The sequence below is a fragment of the Tiliqua scincoides genome, chromosome 9 (assembly GCF_035046505.1).
Source record: "Tiliqua scincoides isolate rTilSci1 chromosome 9, rTilSci1.hap2, whole genome shotgun sequence".
NCBI lineage: Eukaryota > Metazoa > Chordata > Lepidosauria > Squamata > Scincidae > Tiliqua > Tiliqua scincoides.
This window is the reverse complement of record NC_089829.1, coordinates 13,908,245-13,926,565: the sequence shown is the minus strand read 5'-3', so window position 1 is coordinate 13,926,565 and position 18,321 is coordinate 13,908,245. Positions and strand designations below refer to the sequence as shown.

Sequence of the window (18,321 nt, the reverse complement as noted above, 5' to 3'; positions counted from 1 at the left end):
GGCCCACCACAGGACAGACTAACAATAATTGTTATTGTACCTGGCAAAGTTTGTCCTGCATTGAACCGCATGTACTGATGTACCTGGGCATTGGTACAGCAATGCGTACCCCGTATTGTCCCTGAGCGCAGTTTGACACATGAAGCGCCCCACAGAGCTGTGTGCCGTCAGCTAGTATCTATGACAGCAAACTCCCAGGATTCGAGAGCCCATTCAGCCCCAGAAAGATCTCCTTCCCCCACAAGATGCAACGGGTCATTGCAATGAAGGCCTCAAGGGCACTCTTTGCATCCTGGCAGCTTTTCTGCTAGTGGTATAGCTCCTGGAGTTTTCCACCATGAAGGACAACATGAAACCACATATTCGGTGCTTTCTGGAGGAAAAGGGAAAAAAAAGCGGCGGGGTGGTGGTGGAGGAAGTGAGAAGATATTTTAAGCGATGGGCCTTGGAATCCGAACACTATGTTTATTCACTTAGTAATGGAGTCAAGTGCCAATATCAACAGGAGGTTCACAGCAAGAGGTTCTTGCTAGACTCATATTTTACTTACACACACACACAGACAACCCTGCTGGAATTGCTAACACTATTTACTTAAGCTTTTTCCCCTCCCAAGCTCAGCATAAGGATAGTTTTGAGTTATTTTCCACCTTTCGGGTAGTCCTGCATAAATCCTTTGTGTGATTGCAAGAGCCAAATCCAAGAATGGTGGTTGGCCAGCTGACTCAGGTTCTCTGGTCTGGCATGTTGCTTCCCATAGCATTCAGTTTGACAATGAAGGCGGCGGAGGTTGAAGAGTTCTGGCCACATTTGAAGAAAGGCACATAGCTAGGCCTGCCAAGTGTGCTTGGAGCACATCAGGCAGACTCGGTACAATGTCCCTGCATTGTAGGCCACCAGGTTTTTTCTTGCAGATGCAAATATACAGGAACATGAACATGTACATGAACCTCTTTCCTATATTTCTTGGGTGGCTGCACCTCACTAGGAGGTAAGGACTGCACGGGGTGACGCACTCAGGGGATGTGTGGGGAAAATTGTGAAAATCTTGATATTTTTAAATAACACCATCATTTTATATATTATTCAATGGGTAATTTAATGCAGGATGCAGTGAAACAAACCACACTGAAATATCTGTATTCTATCAAAAGTTATGGCCAAATAAACAGAAAAGGAAAAACACAACTGCCTTATGTAACAAAAAGTGGATTTCTTTAACTCAAAACTGACCAATGAGACTGACTGTTCTGAGAGCCAATGTTATTGTGACACAGTAGGGAACCTATAAGGTGTTAGAATGAGTCAGCTGTCATGTCCATGTCTCAGAGCTAATAACATAACTTAGGGCCAAATTCCATCCAGCTTTCCAGCCTTGGTGTCGTCCTGCCACAGTGATGCGTGCTGTATCCTGTGGAGGGAGGGTACATAGGGAGGCCTCCCCAGTGTAAGGGAATGTTTGTTCCCTTGCCTTGGGGCTACATTGCAGATGCACCAGCACTGGAAAATTGGATAGGACTGGGGCCATACTCAGTTGTGTGTCATCTGGCCATTTTTTGGCCATTGGTTTTTTGCTGGTTACTGATTTGTTGGGTGACCATATATTGGGTGATCATTTGTTGGGTGTCATATATTTAAGTAAACAAAGTTAATGGGGGTGACATCAACTCTAGTGATGCCACTGCATTTAGGCTGTGCGTATGATGTTGTAATTTATTCTGTATGGTCTGGTATGGAAGGAAGTCCATCATGGGGGTGACACAATGAGCTCTTGCACTGGATGAAGCAAACCATAGTGGTGCCTCTGGGTCTTTCTCCTTGCATTATTGAAGTCTTCCAAATTCGTAGCCTTTTGCCTCACAAACTAGGTCCCTCCTGTCCTCCAAGTGACTCAAACAATGTTTCCTGACAAGCCTTTTTATTTTTATGGATCACAAGATACATGGCATGTGCACATGGCATTAGGGGCATACCAAGACAGCACAGACTTGAACATAAGACTGTGAACTCAGCCAAAGTGATGGTCCCATTCCATCTCATGGGCCTGTTTGCTTGAAAACTAAAGATGGAATTCCACAGAGTTGCAGGAGCAAGATTGCGTTCTTGTTAAAACACTTGAACAATGCCCTGTTTGATGCGGACTGTCTTGAGCTGTTTCTTGTCACCAGAGCATAGGAAGAGCTGACCTGACACACTTACTGTGCGAGTTTGAGTATTGTCAATTATTCTTTGCCTATCTTATACTTCCAAGCAGCTGCCTTATCTGTGCAATGCGATACATTAAGAGGGAGATATGGGGGAAAAAATCCATTTAGAAGTAAGCACAAAAACTCTACAGGCCTGGATGGATTGCAGCATTCACTGAGGGTACTTGAGTGGAGTTTCAAAAATGCAACACATGGAAAAGATTCAAAGGCTTGTTCATGGAAAATGGTGGATTAAGGGTTGCTTGGGCAACCAAGTTTTGGTGGGTTTGCAACACTTGTTTTTTTGGGGTATGTGTCTCAATCTTCTGAACTTTCTTTTTCATATTTCGTTGAAACTGCTGTATGCTGAATACATTCGTACAAAGATGCGTACAAAGTATGCATGAAATATTTCAGAGAATATGTGCATGACTCACAGACTTGTTCATGCATGATGCCAGAGAGGGGTCCAGTTGGGCACTGATCAGGGGTCTGCACCAACCTCCGAATCCTCAGTGGCAGTGCCTTTGGTGGCACCCCAGAGGGTCTGGAGCAAACCCACAAGCAGCTTGCACTGATGCTGGACTTGCTTCTGGAAGTCCGCCCCTCAGAAACAAACAAAAATTCTTCCCCTCCCCCCAAAAAGAACCTTTGCCTTTTCAGAAGAACACAGAAAGCACCTGCAAGGTTGCAACTCACTAATCCAGATGCCATGACCATTTGCTCAAGAGCTTTCAGGCAGGAAGGTGCTTTAGGTATCCAGGTAGCTCTTAAGGAGGCTGTTGGGTCAGAAGGCGGCAAGTCTGGCTGAGATGTTGCATTCCACAGGGTTTAAATGGTACAAAGCATACAATCTGTTCGGTTCAGCCTAAAACCACACACGCACATTTAAATCTGACTGCCAGTGGCTTGAAACCAGCTTCCCTGCCATGGCATCCCTAAAAGAAACTGGGGTTGAAGGTAGAGGGTGTGGGTTGTCACTTTACAGAATGGGGAGCTAATCTAGAAGTGCCACAGATATATGAGCAGAAATGGACATCAAGGTTGATGGTTAGCATGTGTGCAATTCATTCTTAAAAATACACCATCATTGTGTGATAAAGGAATATGTTCTAGACCACCCCTCCCAGTTCTCTTTAAGATACCCCAAGATGCACTTTTCATTGTGTATGCCAGGGGTCTCTAAACTTTTCAGCCAAATATCTGGCACAGTGTTGAGGGCTGGGAAAAAATAAATAAATATAAAATTCAAATAATTACATTAGAGATAGATCTTAGATGAAATGAATAAATGGGCTCAGATGTCCAGGATTTCTCCAAGCACCAACACAGCCCAAGAAATAAAGCACACACTTAAATGGACCCCATTCCCCCACCCCACAATCACAACTCTGGTTGTGTTTGGTCAACTGGGCCAGAGGTTGACTGCGGGCTAGCCAGAGACTCTTCGTGGGCCACATCTGGCCTCCAGGTCTGCGTTTGGAGACCCCTGGTGTTGGGGAAGCTCTCTATGCCCTTTCGCAAAAAGGAATCACTGTGTGCACTGCTGAGTGGACACAGGATGCCAGTGAGTCTGAGATAACCACAGGGAACTGAAATCCTAGATAGCCTCGTCAAGACTAGCCACTCTGGCAGCTCAACAGAGCAGTGCCTCACCTGATCGTAATGGAACTGAACACCATGTTTGAACTGAATTGTCACATTGATCATTATCATTGATCTGTGATACCGATTCCTGAGTTGGAAAAAAAGGAGACTCAACGGGCTTCCTGCACATGGCAAGTTGGGCAAAACAATCTAAAACATCACATAGAAAGAAAGAAACTGGGAGGTAACTGCTGATTAGGGCTGTGGAATGGGCTGTTATTCTGGCCGGGAGACACACTGGTACCATCAAAAGTAAAAGACAAGAGGGTAGAGCAGTAGCATTTATTACTTTTCAGATTTGGAACGACAGAACTGCAGTATGAAATTTATAAACCTCATCCCTTTCCAACAAAGGCAGTTACTAAGCACTTTCTGGTTCAAGGATGCCTGGGCTTCCCCTCCCACTCACCCAGTCCAAGCATAGTTTTCTACTTTTCTGGCCAATTCTTGAACAGGGCAAATGTTTATTCCTATCACCCCCCCCCCCCCCGAAAACTGTCCCTTTTTACAATAGACTCCACTGTTCAAAGTGACACAAGTGAATATTCTTTCAAAATTATACACCCTGGAGGGCTCAAAACAAGGGAAGATTACTTAGCTGATAATACTTTTCCCTGCAATTCATTGCTACCTAGGAGGGACCCCTGAGGCACATACTCAAGTTTCTCAAGAAAAGCAGAATATTTTACATGGGGCAAAGCACCAAAAGTCTGGGGACGACGACATCCTGCCCATCTGTGCCTTTCCACCTTACTCTACCATTCCGAAAAGCAGCAAACCCACTATGTAAAAGAAAAAGGGAACTGATCCTGGTGCCAGCAGGGCAGCAACACTGATTACAGGGAATGATCCCACGCTGTCCTCATCAGAGGCCCGCCTGATCATGCCACGTGGTTGCCCTTGTGGATCACTGGACATTCTGGGGAGTCTCCAATTATAGTCCTTGTCAGCGCTACTGAAAAAAGTCCTGTTTCAAATGCTCAAAATCAGTGCAATAGTAGATTCAATATAACCTCTCCTTTTAATTTCTTTACACGAAGTAGACTTTTATACACCCTCATAACCCCTTGTGCACTTCTCTTATTTACACCAAACACAGTAGTACATACATATATATATATCTGTATATATAGGTATATACACACACACGCACACACACACAAATAGTAGGAAAATACAGGGCTGTCCCTATAGCTAAATGTGTTTCAAACATCTCTTTGATCTCAAAATCCTAAGTGACCCCACACCACAAAGCCCCTTTTGTTTCTGGAGCTCGGACTTAACTAGTCTCACAAAATAGCACTTTCTAGCCTCTGGGCACTTGCTGCTCCTGCCTCTGGCTGAGCCAAGTGGTGGCCCCCCTGCTTGGAGATCCCTGTGTGGTCAGGAGTCCAGCTCCAGCTGCTCTTGGTGCTCCCTGGATCTCAACATCAGTTGCTGTTCATAGAAAAGGCTCTTTGCATAGTTGATTTCTTGAGACAGCTTGACTGCAAGGGCCTCCTCCTTCACGCAGACCTGCACAAAATAAATTGCATTGCTCAACCCGGATCGGTTCCAAACTAATAACTGAACCGCTATAAGCAGGAGTTATCACAACATCTGGCCAACATGATCTCTTGTCCAACTGTGGAGTCTTAGAACGGTGCTCAGCATGAGCACTGGGTTCTTTTGGAAATAATGGTTGGAGGAGACAGGATGGTCTTTGAGATAAACCATAAGATATCAGAAGAGCCCTGCTGGATCAGGCCAAAAGCCTATCTAGTCCAGCATCCCAAGTTCCACAGTGGCCATCCAGCTGGCTCTGGATGGAAGCATACCCCTCTTCTACTGCTGTTCGTTTGCGGTTGAGATTCAAAGGCAGAACTGTTGCTGAACCTAAAGGTAGGATACAGTCATTGTGACTGGTAGCTGTTGGCGGACTTGTCCTACATGAATCTTCTCCTGAAACCTTCTAAGCAAGTGGCCATTTTATAGCAGTAAATTCAGTAGATTAATTACATGCTGTGTAATTAATCAGTCCCAAATGTCCTGCCAGTGAGTTCATTGCATGATCCCTGGCTCTAGGGTTTGAGGCTTTTGGGTTGGCAAAGAGCAAGAGAAACTACCTTCTCCATACCATGAACCATTTAAGCTTCAAAAAGGCCCAAGCACCATAGCCTTTGCCTGTACAGAAGGAGGCCTTCTCTCTTGAGCAACCAGCTAACTTTCGGTATGGTCACTCTCCAAGAGCAAGGAAATGGCACATTGTCTGGGACAATATTGTCTGGACTTGGTGGCAGTTCTGCTCAAGTTTAAGGGGTCCAGATGACCTCTGCTTAAAAAATGCTTTTTTCACCATTTTGTAGTGCATCACTGCCAGGTTCTGAACATGAAAAGAAGAGGCATCTCTTTTTCTGCTCAGACTGGCTTTATAGAAGCCTAGGAAAAAATATTTTCAAGCAAAAACCACTTCTCAAATAGGAAACAGAGATTCAAAGACATGGCAGCTACACCTTTCCTCACCTTGGGTTTCTGATGTGATGGGCCGGGCATCGACACGCCACTGCTCGATACAGCTTTCTTTGTCAACTGCACGTAGACCTTCCCATGGTCCTTCGAGATAAGGCAATGGTAGAGATCATCATACTTGACCTCTAGGAAGACAGCCTCGCGGTCCATGTAGTCCCCGCTCCTCAGGAAGTAAACGGCTTTGGAGGAAATGAGAACGCAATAGCTGTCTATGTTCTCCACCGCAATGAAGCTGCAAAATCAGAGAGTCAAGTCAGTGTCTCACTTGGCATATGCAGACTTTCACATTTCAATCTTTTGGTACCAAATGGATCTGGTACTAGAAGAATCCGGGTCGACTTCGGGATGTATTTTAGTCCCACATCAAATGGTCACAGAGCAGTAAGACAGGAAAGTCGGAAATGTACTGGGCAGGCTTACAAATTTCCACCAGCACGGGCAGTCTCAGCTGCCTAGACCTCGGAAAAGTACAAAGAAACCCAATGCACTGTCTTGTAAACAGCACTTACTGCTGTGACAGACTTTTGCATTGTCTTCCATGCCTTTCTCCCCAAGACCCGAGGAGGCAGAGGAACCTGGGAGGTTCGTCATGTGTTCAGTCTTGTACCTGCAGCTCATTTTTCACTTAGGAGGAAACAGAGTGAAAAACAAAACAAAACACCAAAATGTTTTTGAGCAGGTCAAAAGGGACAAATGGGCAGTAAACCTTCCTTGCAAGTTTTCTTCTGAGTAAGTCTTGCTGTTTCAGTAGGCCTGAAGCATACCCAGGACCACAGAATTACAGACTAATTGCAGGTTAAGAGGTGACATGATAACTAGCTATAAATTTCAGAGGGGGATGTCATGTGAAAGAGAGAGGAGATGTGTTCTATGTTGCTCCAAAGAGTAAGAGCAGGATAAATGAGTTTTAATCTCAACAAGGGTGATTTAAATGAAATGTTAGGAAGAACTTCTTCACTGTGAGAACTGTTCAGTAGTGGAACTGTCTGCCTTCGATGGTGGCTGACCTTCTCCCTCATTGGGGGTCTTTAAGCAGGGACTGGACAGTCATCTATCAGGGCTAGCGTAGCTGGGGACAGCCACTCAATGCTCTTCCCGGCCCCTTCCAACACGATGATTCTATGGCTAGCAGTTCCCGCATATTTACTCAGGAGCCTGCCTGACTGCAATCCTATGGGTACTTACAAGGCAATAAAAATGATTGAAAACAGTGGAGATAACTTCCAGGTAAATATACATGGGATTGGGCTGCAAATATCGGTTTGAATTTGAAAATGGGGGTGGTGCAGTTGTCTTGGGCCTTATTAAGGAGAAAATGCTATGTTGCAAGTTTGAGGTGTTCCTCCACTTCGGAATAGGGCGAGATATTAAAAAATCCTGCAAATTGTTGTTTGGTGTGCTGTGTGGACAGGAATCCACTAACATAAGAACATAAGAAGAGCCCTGCTGGATCAGGCCAAAGACCCATCTAGTTCAGCTTCCCGTATCTCACAGTGGCCCACCAGATGCAGGAAGCATACAAGAGACCTGCATCCTGGTGCCTTCTTTGCATCTGGCATTCTGAGGTAGCCTACTTCGAAAATCAGGAGGTTGCACATACCCAGCATGGCATGTAACACGTGATGGACTTTTCCTCCAGAAATTAGGACAATTCCCTTTTAAAGGCATCCAAGCCAGATGCCATCACCACATCCTGTGGCAGGGAATTCCACAGATTAATTACACTCTGAGTACAGAAATATTTTCTTATGTCTGTCCTAACTCTCCCAACACTCAATTTTAGTGAAAATCCTCTGGTTCTGGTGTTGTGTGAGAGGGAAAAGAACACATTGAAATAGAAGAAATATTGGCTGGACTTAGTAGCCCACTATAGCCTACTATAATTTGTGCTTGCCACTGAGCCCCTCTTTTCCCACATGACCTTTGGCATGATATAGAGGAGAGGTCTCTCATTTGATTTAGATATGGAGGTAGTAAAGCCATCACCACCTCAGAGGGGAATCCTGTCATTTCTTATGTTCTCAAAAAGGTCAGTGCAAACAAGATTTTTGATTGTTATATGGCACTGGGAATCCTGCTTGCCAGAGGGCTGTGACAGGCCAATTTGTGGATGCCTGAATTTAGATATGTCCTAAACCTTGTGGGGTGGGGGGTTCCCCAAACTACGCACAGTCACATGGCAAATAGCTTATGCCAGCAAAAAGCCAGATATAGACAAGTACAATTGGGTCATGGGAGTTGTACTGGTCTCTGGGGACAGCATCCCCCTGTGTGGGTCGCAGTTGTTGCTTTGCCTTTTGCGAGCTTCCCAGAGACCAAAACGTTCTAAATAACGTTTTTGGAGAGAAGAAGTGTAATCTCAGGTTCAGTGAGGCTTCCAGCAACCAGGAAATCTGCCTGACTGAACACTATTTTAGTTGAACTGCAGAACTACCTCAATATTTAATTGTGGAGTGATGCAACTCAAGTTGGGTCTCCCAACCCTGGGAAGAAGCCTGGAGTGGCATGCACAGTATGTGCCTAGGGGACAAACAGGGAAGTTTTGTGGGGTAGCTGTGGATGATGTTAATTTAACAAGGAAGGCAGAAGGAATTCTCTTTTGGAGACTGGCTGCATGCAAGGAAAATAACTCCCTGTGCTGCTTATTCATCTCTAAAGAGGAAGGCTGAGCATTTTATCTACGGTTGGGGTGTCTGGCACAAACACAAAGGCCAAACCAGGACGTGTTACTGGTCTGGAACCTGGTCACTCTGGCTACAAACTAATGTGCAGCAAACTAATGGGAGGGAGTGAAAGAGAAGTGCCTGAGTCCCATCCTACAAATAATTCTGATACCCTAGAAATAATTCTAACCCTTCAGATACCGGCAGGTGGCCTGGGGCAACATGCACAGCATACGGTAGCATTTAAGGTTAAGGAAATTAAAACCACCTTCCTGGGGCAGGAAGTGTAAGTTGCCAAGTGCAAATCATGGCTATCCCTTGGTCCCCGTGAAAACGAACAAAAATCTGATGAACTCAGTGTAACTTCTGGGGCATGATATGGACAGAGAAGCCTCTAAAGCACAGGAGAAGGCTTGGCTGGGTTATTTTCTGGACTACCCATTGTGAGAGCTCTATATTTTGTACCAAGTTTTGAGTCACATCTCATTATTCATTTTTGCTTGATGACACACATCTTTCCCTCCAGAACTGCTGCCAAACCTTCTGGTGAACCCTGAAGTCAGTGGAGCGGTCTCTCTCCAACCCCACCCTTCCCAAAGTCCCACATTTAGGCAATTTTAAAAGAACAGCAACAGAAAATAGAAAACTAGGGGGGAAAAAAAATCCTAGAAAACAAAAGCAAAACCACACAAACCCTTAGAACAAAGTGAGAAGCAAAGAGATCTCTGGAGAATTTATGGCTCCCTGCCTCTCCCCACTCCAAAAAAACCCAACATCAGGAAGTAATTTAATTACACAACAATGTTTTCCAGAAGTGAAACAGTGGGCCTGAGGAAAAAAAATGTGGAAACATTTAGCTAGAACAGTAGAGCAAGGTATTAAAACCCTCTTTTATGGATTTAATTCTGATGAAAATCTGCAAATCATTAGGCCTTTCAATCATTTAAAAAAAAAAAATCACAATAGCAGGACAAAAGTCAGAGACCAGAGCTTGGGCTACACGCCTCCCACCACAAGAACCAGTACTGGTTTCACGACTGCTGCGCCTGAAATTGACCAGTGAGCAATGGGATAGCTGGTGAGAGATGGCAGTCAATTTCACTTGAGAAAGGACAAGACAAGAAGAAAGTATCACCAATAAAAATGAAGGAATCAGCAGGGTGTGGTGTACTCATTATGAGTATGTTCCAAAGAGAGCTGGGTTCCAGTCCTTGCTCAATCATGCAATTCACTTGATGACCCTTGGCCGTACTTTTCTCTTGGCCAAAGCATTCTCTCAGGGCTGTTGTGAAGACAAAATAAGAGGAAAAACACCACCACCACAGCAAATTGATGACAGAGTGTTCTTTGTGTATTAAGCCTGAGGGTGTGAAACCAGATTATGGGAGATGGACTGTGACCTTGGATCAAATTCTTTGCACTGGTTTCTCCATGGGAAAGAGAAGGTAACCCCTCTATGTCTGAAGGACCCAGTCCATGTTAATAGGCTTGTCACCAAAATGGGATCACATACAAAGAAGGACACTCTCTGAACACCAGCGACTTGCAGAGTCACAGAACTCCAAAAACCCCAATCCAAAGGGGGCAATATGCTGGAAACCCCATGGGGGTATTTCTGGAAAAGGATGAAAAAAAAATGAGACCCTCAAGATGGCTTCTTGAAGAACTGAATGCCCAGTGAGGTTCCTCTTTTGTCTCCATTGCCCAGGATGGCGGGTATATCACCAGAGAAGCACAGCAAGAGGAGGCTTGTACTCACAACTCATCCTGAATGTTGTCCGTCAGTTTGAACAGCTGCTCTTGTCCTTCTGCCTGGCTCTCCGAATATCGGGGCAAGAGGCCTTGCGGACCCCGGCAGCACCGTGGCTTCCTCACTCGCTCTGCTTGTGTCCTGTCAATCACGCATAAGACTTGGTTTAGAACTGGGGAGCCACCCCTCCAAACACACACACACACACACACACACACACACACACACACACACACAAGAAGAGTGGGCAACTCAAGTGGCACGGTTCCAGCTTTTAAACAGACCAGAGGTAGGAAAGGCCACAGCGGTTTGGGATCTTCTAAGAGCATAGCTTGGGAATCCAGTACACTGGGAAAACAAGGGTGTGTCCGTCTGTCTTCTGGTGCCATTTGTGAAAAAAATGGGGAGACCACACCCTACTAAAAAGTAAGGGATCCTGGTGGGGAGGGGAGAAGCAAGGGAGTACTTGGCCCATGGCTGCCATATTGTTGACCTCAGAAGGTTGTTGTTGGATGAATCAATCCATGTGTGCTTAGTCCAGTGGGGAAAAATAAAATCCCAGACATATAAAAGGTCAGATGGCACTGCGATACCGAATTTTCATCTGGAAAAGTATTTTATTATGCGTGCTCATGTAGATCAAAGGAACTTATAGGTAAACCACTCAAAAAAGAAGTACCATCTCCCTTCAGGTCATACAGCAGCCTGGATTCCAGATTATTTAAAACAGAACAAAAGACAGTCAGAAGGATGCCTCCAGGCTCAGTCAAGCAATCAACCACAGACTTGTGCCTCTGGTGGGGCGAACATCATGCCCAATTTCATTTGCAGTTGCTGAACATTCCTGACTTGTTCACATCGCCCCCCCCTTACAAAAACTGCATGATCAACATGTAGCTGTTCCTCAAAATGCACGGCTGTGGCAGCCCACGCGCTCTGCTATTCGTGTCCCCCTCGGTTCCCTGCCTCCTCCTCCAGGCTGAATTGCTGATGCTGCCTGTTTGATCTAGAGAGGGACAAGCCTGCCCGGAGTTTTTTCTGCTGAGGCCTCCTGGCAACAGCACACAAGACCGACTGACTTCTTGCAGATGTTTTCTCTAGAGGCTAGTTTCATCCTTCGTACCTCTCCCCCCTGCCCGCCCCATTCAACAACACAGGCCCCGACTATGGAGCACAGTCCTCCTTTCGTGGATGCACTTGGCTTTCCCTGTTCTGCTTCTAGCTATTCTTCTGGAACTGCAAGGCGACATGCAGCATTTTCTCCAAAGCAAGCACCACTTCTAAAACATGACTGAGCTCAGTAGCAGGACAAACTTGCTGATGAACTTGCATCGCTCTGCTCCTGGGTGAATTCTACTCCAATTCCATATTCTGCAATAAGAATAGCTAAATTCCACAGCCTATAGGTATTGTGCAAATGAAGTGCTTAAAAATCCTTAAAGTGGTGCTGCCCTCCCCAAACTGGGGTGCTGGGTATGGGTGCATGTGTGTAACCACCATCTAATGCATCTTTTCCCCAATCACTCACTGAAGCTCCAGTCTAGCAATGGAAAATAGGTTACCCTGATTTTGTGATTAAGTGATAGCAAAAGGCCTTCTCCTTCCACTGCAAAGAGATGCAGAATGCTATACTTTACAGTTACAGCATATTTCAGAGCAGCCTACAAAAATAAAGCACACAACACAAACATCAATACAGCACCTTAAAGCTGTGTGGTATGTTACATCTAAAGAAGCCAGTAGAAATGCTACTTAAAGCAAAGAATTAAACACCCTCTGAAATAAAAAAATTGTCTTCAGTTTCTGCTTCAATCAGGAAAAGGAAAAGCCAGTTGGATCTCCCTATGGTGAGAGATAAAAGGGCCTCTGTAGCCAATCTCAGACAGGTTCACATAAGAGTACATAGCCCTTAAAGCAACCAGGTCCCAGGCTGTTTAGGCCTTTAGAGGCAAGGCCAGTCAACTGGAAGAATACTGGTAATTGGGAAGCCAGAACAGGCATCACACAGTCAAAGCAACATGCTCTTATGAGTTGTTAGGCTGCTAAATTCTGCATCAGGTGATGCTTCTAGATTGCCTTCATGGGTGATCTCCCAGGCAGCGCACTACAGTAGCTTAACCTGGAGATCGCCAGAATGAATAACTGAAGCCAGTGCCTTTTCTTTCAGCAAACAGCTTCACATCACTTGCAGCATCCTGGGGTTGGTCATCCGTTCACAAGGAAATGGCTAATTTCGAACATCGAGCAACAGGTGGGTGGGCAGGAAGAAAAGCACTGGCCTCCGTCATGCACTTCTGAAAGGCCCTGAGCATCCACACTGAGGGCACCTTTGTCCAAGGAAGAGGCTGCACTTCTCACTTCCTAGTTGCTCTCCAGTGCTCCAAGATGTTCAGCCTGGCAGTAGAAAGCATCTCCTTGCTAAGGAGGAGGAGAGCTGCCTTCTAAATTATGCCCTGCTGGTGTTAACACACGGTTGCATTAATTGGTGCCAGCCACCAGCTTTTGGCAAATTGGCCTGTTTGGTCTGGAGAACAAACAACATTCCACACGGCTTGGTTTTGCTCTCTCTCTTTCCCTAATCTCCGATTTGGTCTGCTGTCTCGGGTTACGTCCTGTAAATAACGAGCAGCCCCGATGAAATCCAAAAAGCCGAAGACTGTGCAAAGCCAACGGGGACGGTGGTGTGCCCACATCTGTGTTGCATTAAACTCAGCCCAACACTCAACACGTCCCCTGATCGGCTTGTAATAGGCATACAAAGGCAACACAAGGGAGAAGTGCCCTCCTGTCTGCCCGTCACAGCAGGGAAGGGAGCTGCTGAATGAAGGCATAAAGAAGGAGGCCAGGCTCCGTGAGACAGAGCGCTACTGTTCAGGCCAAGCCCGGCGCTCTGGTAGCTTCATGGTGCCAGACCAAAACGACTTCTCATTCTTCGACATGCATAAGCAGCGGGCTGTGGAAGCAAGATTTTGGGACTTCCAAAATTTTGTGGCATGATAGAGTTGCACCGGTTTGGAAAGTACAGGAGGTGGGTGTCATAAGCAGTAGCTACCTTATAAGCCTTTCAGGACAGGAAGTAGGCATCCCTACCAAGGCAGACACTGTAGGTGAGGAGGAAGGTCTCCTGAATCCCATCGTAGTGTGCTAAAGCATCCCTTTGTTCCTGGAATAGAGGGAGCTGCCATACTGTCAGGCCAATTGCCAGGCTTTTAGATGGAGGTCTTTCCCACCCATCTGGAGAACCTGGGAGGGTCTGAATTTGGGAACTTCTGTATGTGAAGCAGGGGTTCTCCCAATGAGCTTCCACCCAGGGAGCAGGTGTCTGGCATCTGTGTCAGTATTAAAACATTGATCCTGCCTTTTTCCCACAAGGTCCAAACTATTTGGATGATCTGTGCATGAGGCACACACATATAGGTTTTATTCTGGAAGGAAATGGTTGCAGCACGCAATAGTTAACGCAGCTCTTTTCTGTGTGTCTATTCAAAAGCAAGTCCCACTGTGTTCAATGGGGCTTGCTCCTATGGACATGTGTATAGACTTGCATCCTTGGATAACAAACAAGGCAAGAAGCTGCATTTTGGACTTTTTTGTCTTCATTCTCATCCAGTCTTACAAAGGGCCAAATTCTAAGAACATTTAGAGGGCTGCTGGATCAGGCCAAAAGTCCATCTAGTCCAGCTTCCTGCATCTCATGGTGGCCCACCAGACGCCCTGGGAGTACACAAGGCAACATCCTGTCTCTGGAAGGGGGCACAGAAATTGTCTTACAGCAGTGGAGAAACATGTGCAGTTGCACATACAAAAAGTTGAGCTTTTATTTATGTTAAGAAGGTATACCCCCGTATTTTCCTTGCCAAAGCAAATGCCTAAGGCTGCTGACAAAATGCTCAAAAAAACATGACACAACACAACACCAAGATAACAAAGCAGGCCAGTGCAGGACTCTATAGGAGCTGGTGTTATAGGTCCCTGGCCCAGGCACCTCCATTTCTTTCCTCCCTGTTTTTCTTCCGAGAAAGCCAATCTCTAGAACCTGCAAACACCAATGATCAAGATGGCCTTGCTCTGAGGCTTTGCTCATGTCCTTGCTCTGAGGCCTTCAGTGTTTCTGCAGCTCAGGCGGCTAGAAATTTATCTGAATGTTTCCAAAATGAAAGCAGAGCTAGCTGCACACAGAAGCTGTGGCATCCGAGCCTCAGACTGTGCTGTGAGCTGCCCACTCCTGACTCAACAGCCAGGAAAAGAACAAGACTGCCCTGCAAAGAGAGATAAGTCATGTGGAACTGGAAGCATGTTTTCTCTGCTATTATGAATACCCCCAGGCCCATCCCTCCAGCCAAATAATTGTTTGCATTTGCTTGGTGTGTTTTTTTAAGTCATGGAATTTTGCAAGAAAAACAACAAGCAAATCCAGAGTGGCAAACAAAGACCAAGAAACATCCACCTACAAAACTCAGCAATGATATTGGGCCTTGCCAGGAAAACCCACACAAAGCACCAACACCTATACAGGTGTGCGCCACTTAACAACCTTCCACTTAACGAAAGACCATGTACATGATGGTGGCCAAAGCACAACAAAGAGGCTCTTAATGAGCCAGTCAGGTCTCCCACAGCCTGCAGCAGTATCTCTTTACACAACAAAGAAGCTTTTAATGCAAAGAAGTGGCAATCAGTCTCCAGCACCCTGTGCAGCCAACTAGTGTCTGGTAGGGAGTGTCTGTTTACACATCAAAGGCACTAGATTGGGCCAAATGTTTGCTTAACAACCTAATCACACAACAACAAGGATGGGAGAACATACCCCTGTCCTTAAGTGATGCACACCTCTACTTGGGACTGGTACAGAGACCTCGCTTTCTGGCAAGAAATGCATAGTCACTATATAGCTTCAACAAAAAGGGCTGCTTTAAAAGAGGAGGCGGCCTTCAAGGGTGCAAAAAAAAAAAAAAGCAGCAGTCCAGAATATCACATGTGACTGACCAGCACCACCATACGTCGCTTGCTCAAAATCGTTTTCACCTCTCAGGCAGCCTGTGGCATTTGCACGTTTTCCAGACAGCCCCTCCTGAAGAGCTGGGGGGATATGCCGTCATTTTCGCACTGGTGAGCTAACGAAACTCTGCACATGCTCAGAGGCACCTCTTGTTAACGTAGAATGGTCAACAGGCTGAGCCATTGCATTCAAAAGAGATGGTGAGTGGTAGGTGACAATATTTTTCAATTAAATTATCTGTTCCCATAGTTCACAGGTTGGGAATCTTATTTGGTTAGCAAGGTCTCCATGGGCGCTTTCTGAACTGAGCACCGATGGTTTTTGATGGCTGCCACAAAGGCTCAAATGGCTCACACTGGAGAGAAACAGTTTGGTTCTGGCAAATGTGATCAGCAGAAACTGGAGCTTTGCAGCTGGCTGGCAAGCAGCCTCTGCCACCCAGGAGAGCTGCAAGGGGTGTGTATTTGGTTCGAGGAGCAGATTCATCCAGCTTCACCAGTTATAACCGAGAGACTAGGTTCTTGCTTGCTCACTCACACGCACACCTGAGTCAGTACAATATGCCTATCCGTCAAAAGTTAAGCCATTTCTGCCCAATGTTGCATATCCGCAACAGGGATCAAATCTGTACACTTGTGGGCTGGGCAGACGTGGGTTAAAGCGACCAGCACTGCTTGGAAGTGTGCAGCCCGCCCCCACCACCTGAAACAGCACAGGGCACTTCACACCTTGCGCCCCACATCCCTTTGCCCCTCACTAACAGGACCATCTCCAAAATCCGGATGAGCTCTGCTCAAGTACAGCGGGGTGGGGGGGAGCTGGCAGTGGATTCAACAGAGGCTGTCTGAAGCAAGCTCCCCTCTTCAGGATCACACTAGGAAATAAAAAATAATTGCAGGCTTACGGTCTGAATGGAAACGTGGCTTTTTCTTAGTGGCAGCAGTATACATTACATGCAGTGTGAGAGGGTTAAATAGGACAGACTCAACTCCTTCTAAACTTTTGCCCTCTGGATATGTACTCACTGGCTGCCGTACAAGACTCGAGCGGTATTACACGCCTTAACGATATGGTTCAACTGTCGGTCAGGCCCAGGGCCTGGCGCTGCGCCAGACCGCAATCAATGGGACACAAACCTCCCCCCCTCTCAGATCATCACGAAGGTTCAGATTATCTCTTTTTTGTCGTGCTGGTTAAATTTATGGAGCAGAACCCTGAAGCCGCATTCCTTGGCTTGGGCCGGCCCACGCGGGCCTCCCTTTGTTCGGTACTGTAAGCGAGACGTGCTTTGGAGGCTTACAGGGTTGTTAGTTCAGGCACTGACTGTTTGCTCATGACTGAAATGAAGAGAGTTCAGGGGAAGGGCAAAAGGACAGCCCAAGTGTAAACCCCATCCCAGCAGGCTCCGGGCTCCGGCACACTGAGGCTCACGGCTCCACACACACTCCTCCCCACGGCCAGAGTCCAATCACCGGCCAGCACTGCGGTCCTTCAGCAAACAACATACCTGGGGGCTAAAGCTGATGTTCGGTCGACTGACTGGGAGAGGGTGAGGGGACCCTGTTATGGGACATATGTTATAGGGAACGCCCAAAAACGGGAGCGTCAACATTCATGTGTGAATGCCAAGAAACCCAGCTGAATTTTATAAATGATTCAGGGTTAATAATCCTGTCCTTCCGCCAAGGTGATCAGGGTGGTATCCAAGGTTCTCCCATTGTCCCATTTTATCTTCACAACAACCCTGGAAGGAAGAGAGGTTGTGAACTGATTTTAACTGGCCCCAAATTACTCAGTGAGCCTCACAGCTGAGCAGAGAGGTGAGCTTTGGGTACCCCTTCCTTTGCCCAAAGCCAATGCTCTCTAGCCACGCCATCACATTGCTCTCTTCAAATGCCACAGGAATATTCCCCAGTTGTTTTTTTTTTTATACTCACATTTAGGGGTCCTGTCAGCCTTCAAGAGGCCGTCTATTGCGTAAATTTGTGAACATTTACAGAATTTGCCAGGAACTGCCAGCATTCAGATGGGAATTTATCATAACTGAGACATTCACCGTAACATACTACTCATGATATCACCTCCTAGCACATAAAGAAGAGCCACCCTGGCTTAACAAGTGAGAGAAATGTAAGGGCACGTCAAGGTCTATTTCACAACACAGAGTGGGAGTGCAGTGTTAAGGGGAAGAAGACAAATCGGGCAAGCTGATGTTTGCTTTTATCACAGACAATCTCCAAGTTTGTGTTTGTATTTAGTGTACTTAGATGACCCCATTCAGTGCCTGTTTCAGGGTGATCCTCCCACCCGCCCACCAAGGCAGACGGGGAAGAAAATATAGGGTGGCTGGGTGTTGACCCAGTTTGATGGGCCTTTGGCAGTGTCCAACCTAGCCAGGCCCCCAAACTCTTTCTGCAGAACAAGCAAGTGCCTCAGAGCCAAAAGGAAAAATAAACCAACAGAGGGAAAACACTCAAGGGAATTTATTGCTGAAACCATCTTGATCAGATGGGATGTACATCCATGAGGTTGCTAACTCTCTTCCTGCCCGAGGCTCATGTATCTTTA

The 18,321-nt window shown here is 46.3% G+C and overlaps 1 protein-coding gene across 1 annotated transcript in view; it reads right to left on the bottom strand.

Annotated features, from left to right (window-relative positions):
* Positions 1-4,107: 4,107 nt before the first annotated feature.
* Positions 4,108-18,321, bottom strand: part of VPS13D (vacuolar protein sorting 13 homolog D) — a 136,506-nt gene continuing 122,292 nt past the window's right edge. Inside the window, exons 68-70 of the mRNA XM_066637903.1 lie at positions 10,764-10,895; positions 6,336-6,573; positions 4,108-5,348 (exon numbers count right to left, since the gene is read on the bottom strand). Of these exons, the coding sequence (XP_066494000.1) occupies positions 5,217-5,348; positions 6,336-6,573; positions 10,764-10,895 (502 nt within the window). The 3' untranslated portion in view covers positions 4,108-5,216. The remainder of the gene's footprint in view (positions 5,349-6,335; positions 6,574-10,763; positions 10,896-18,321) is intronic.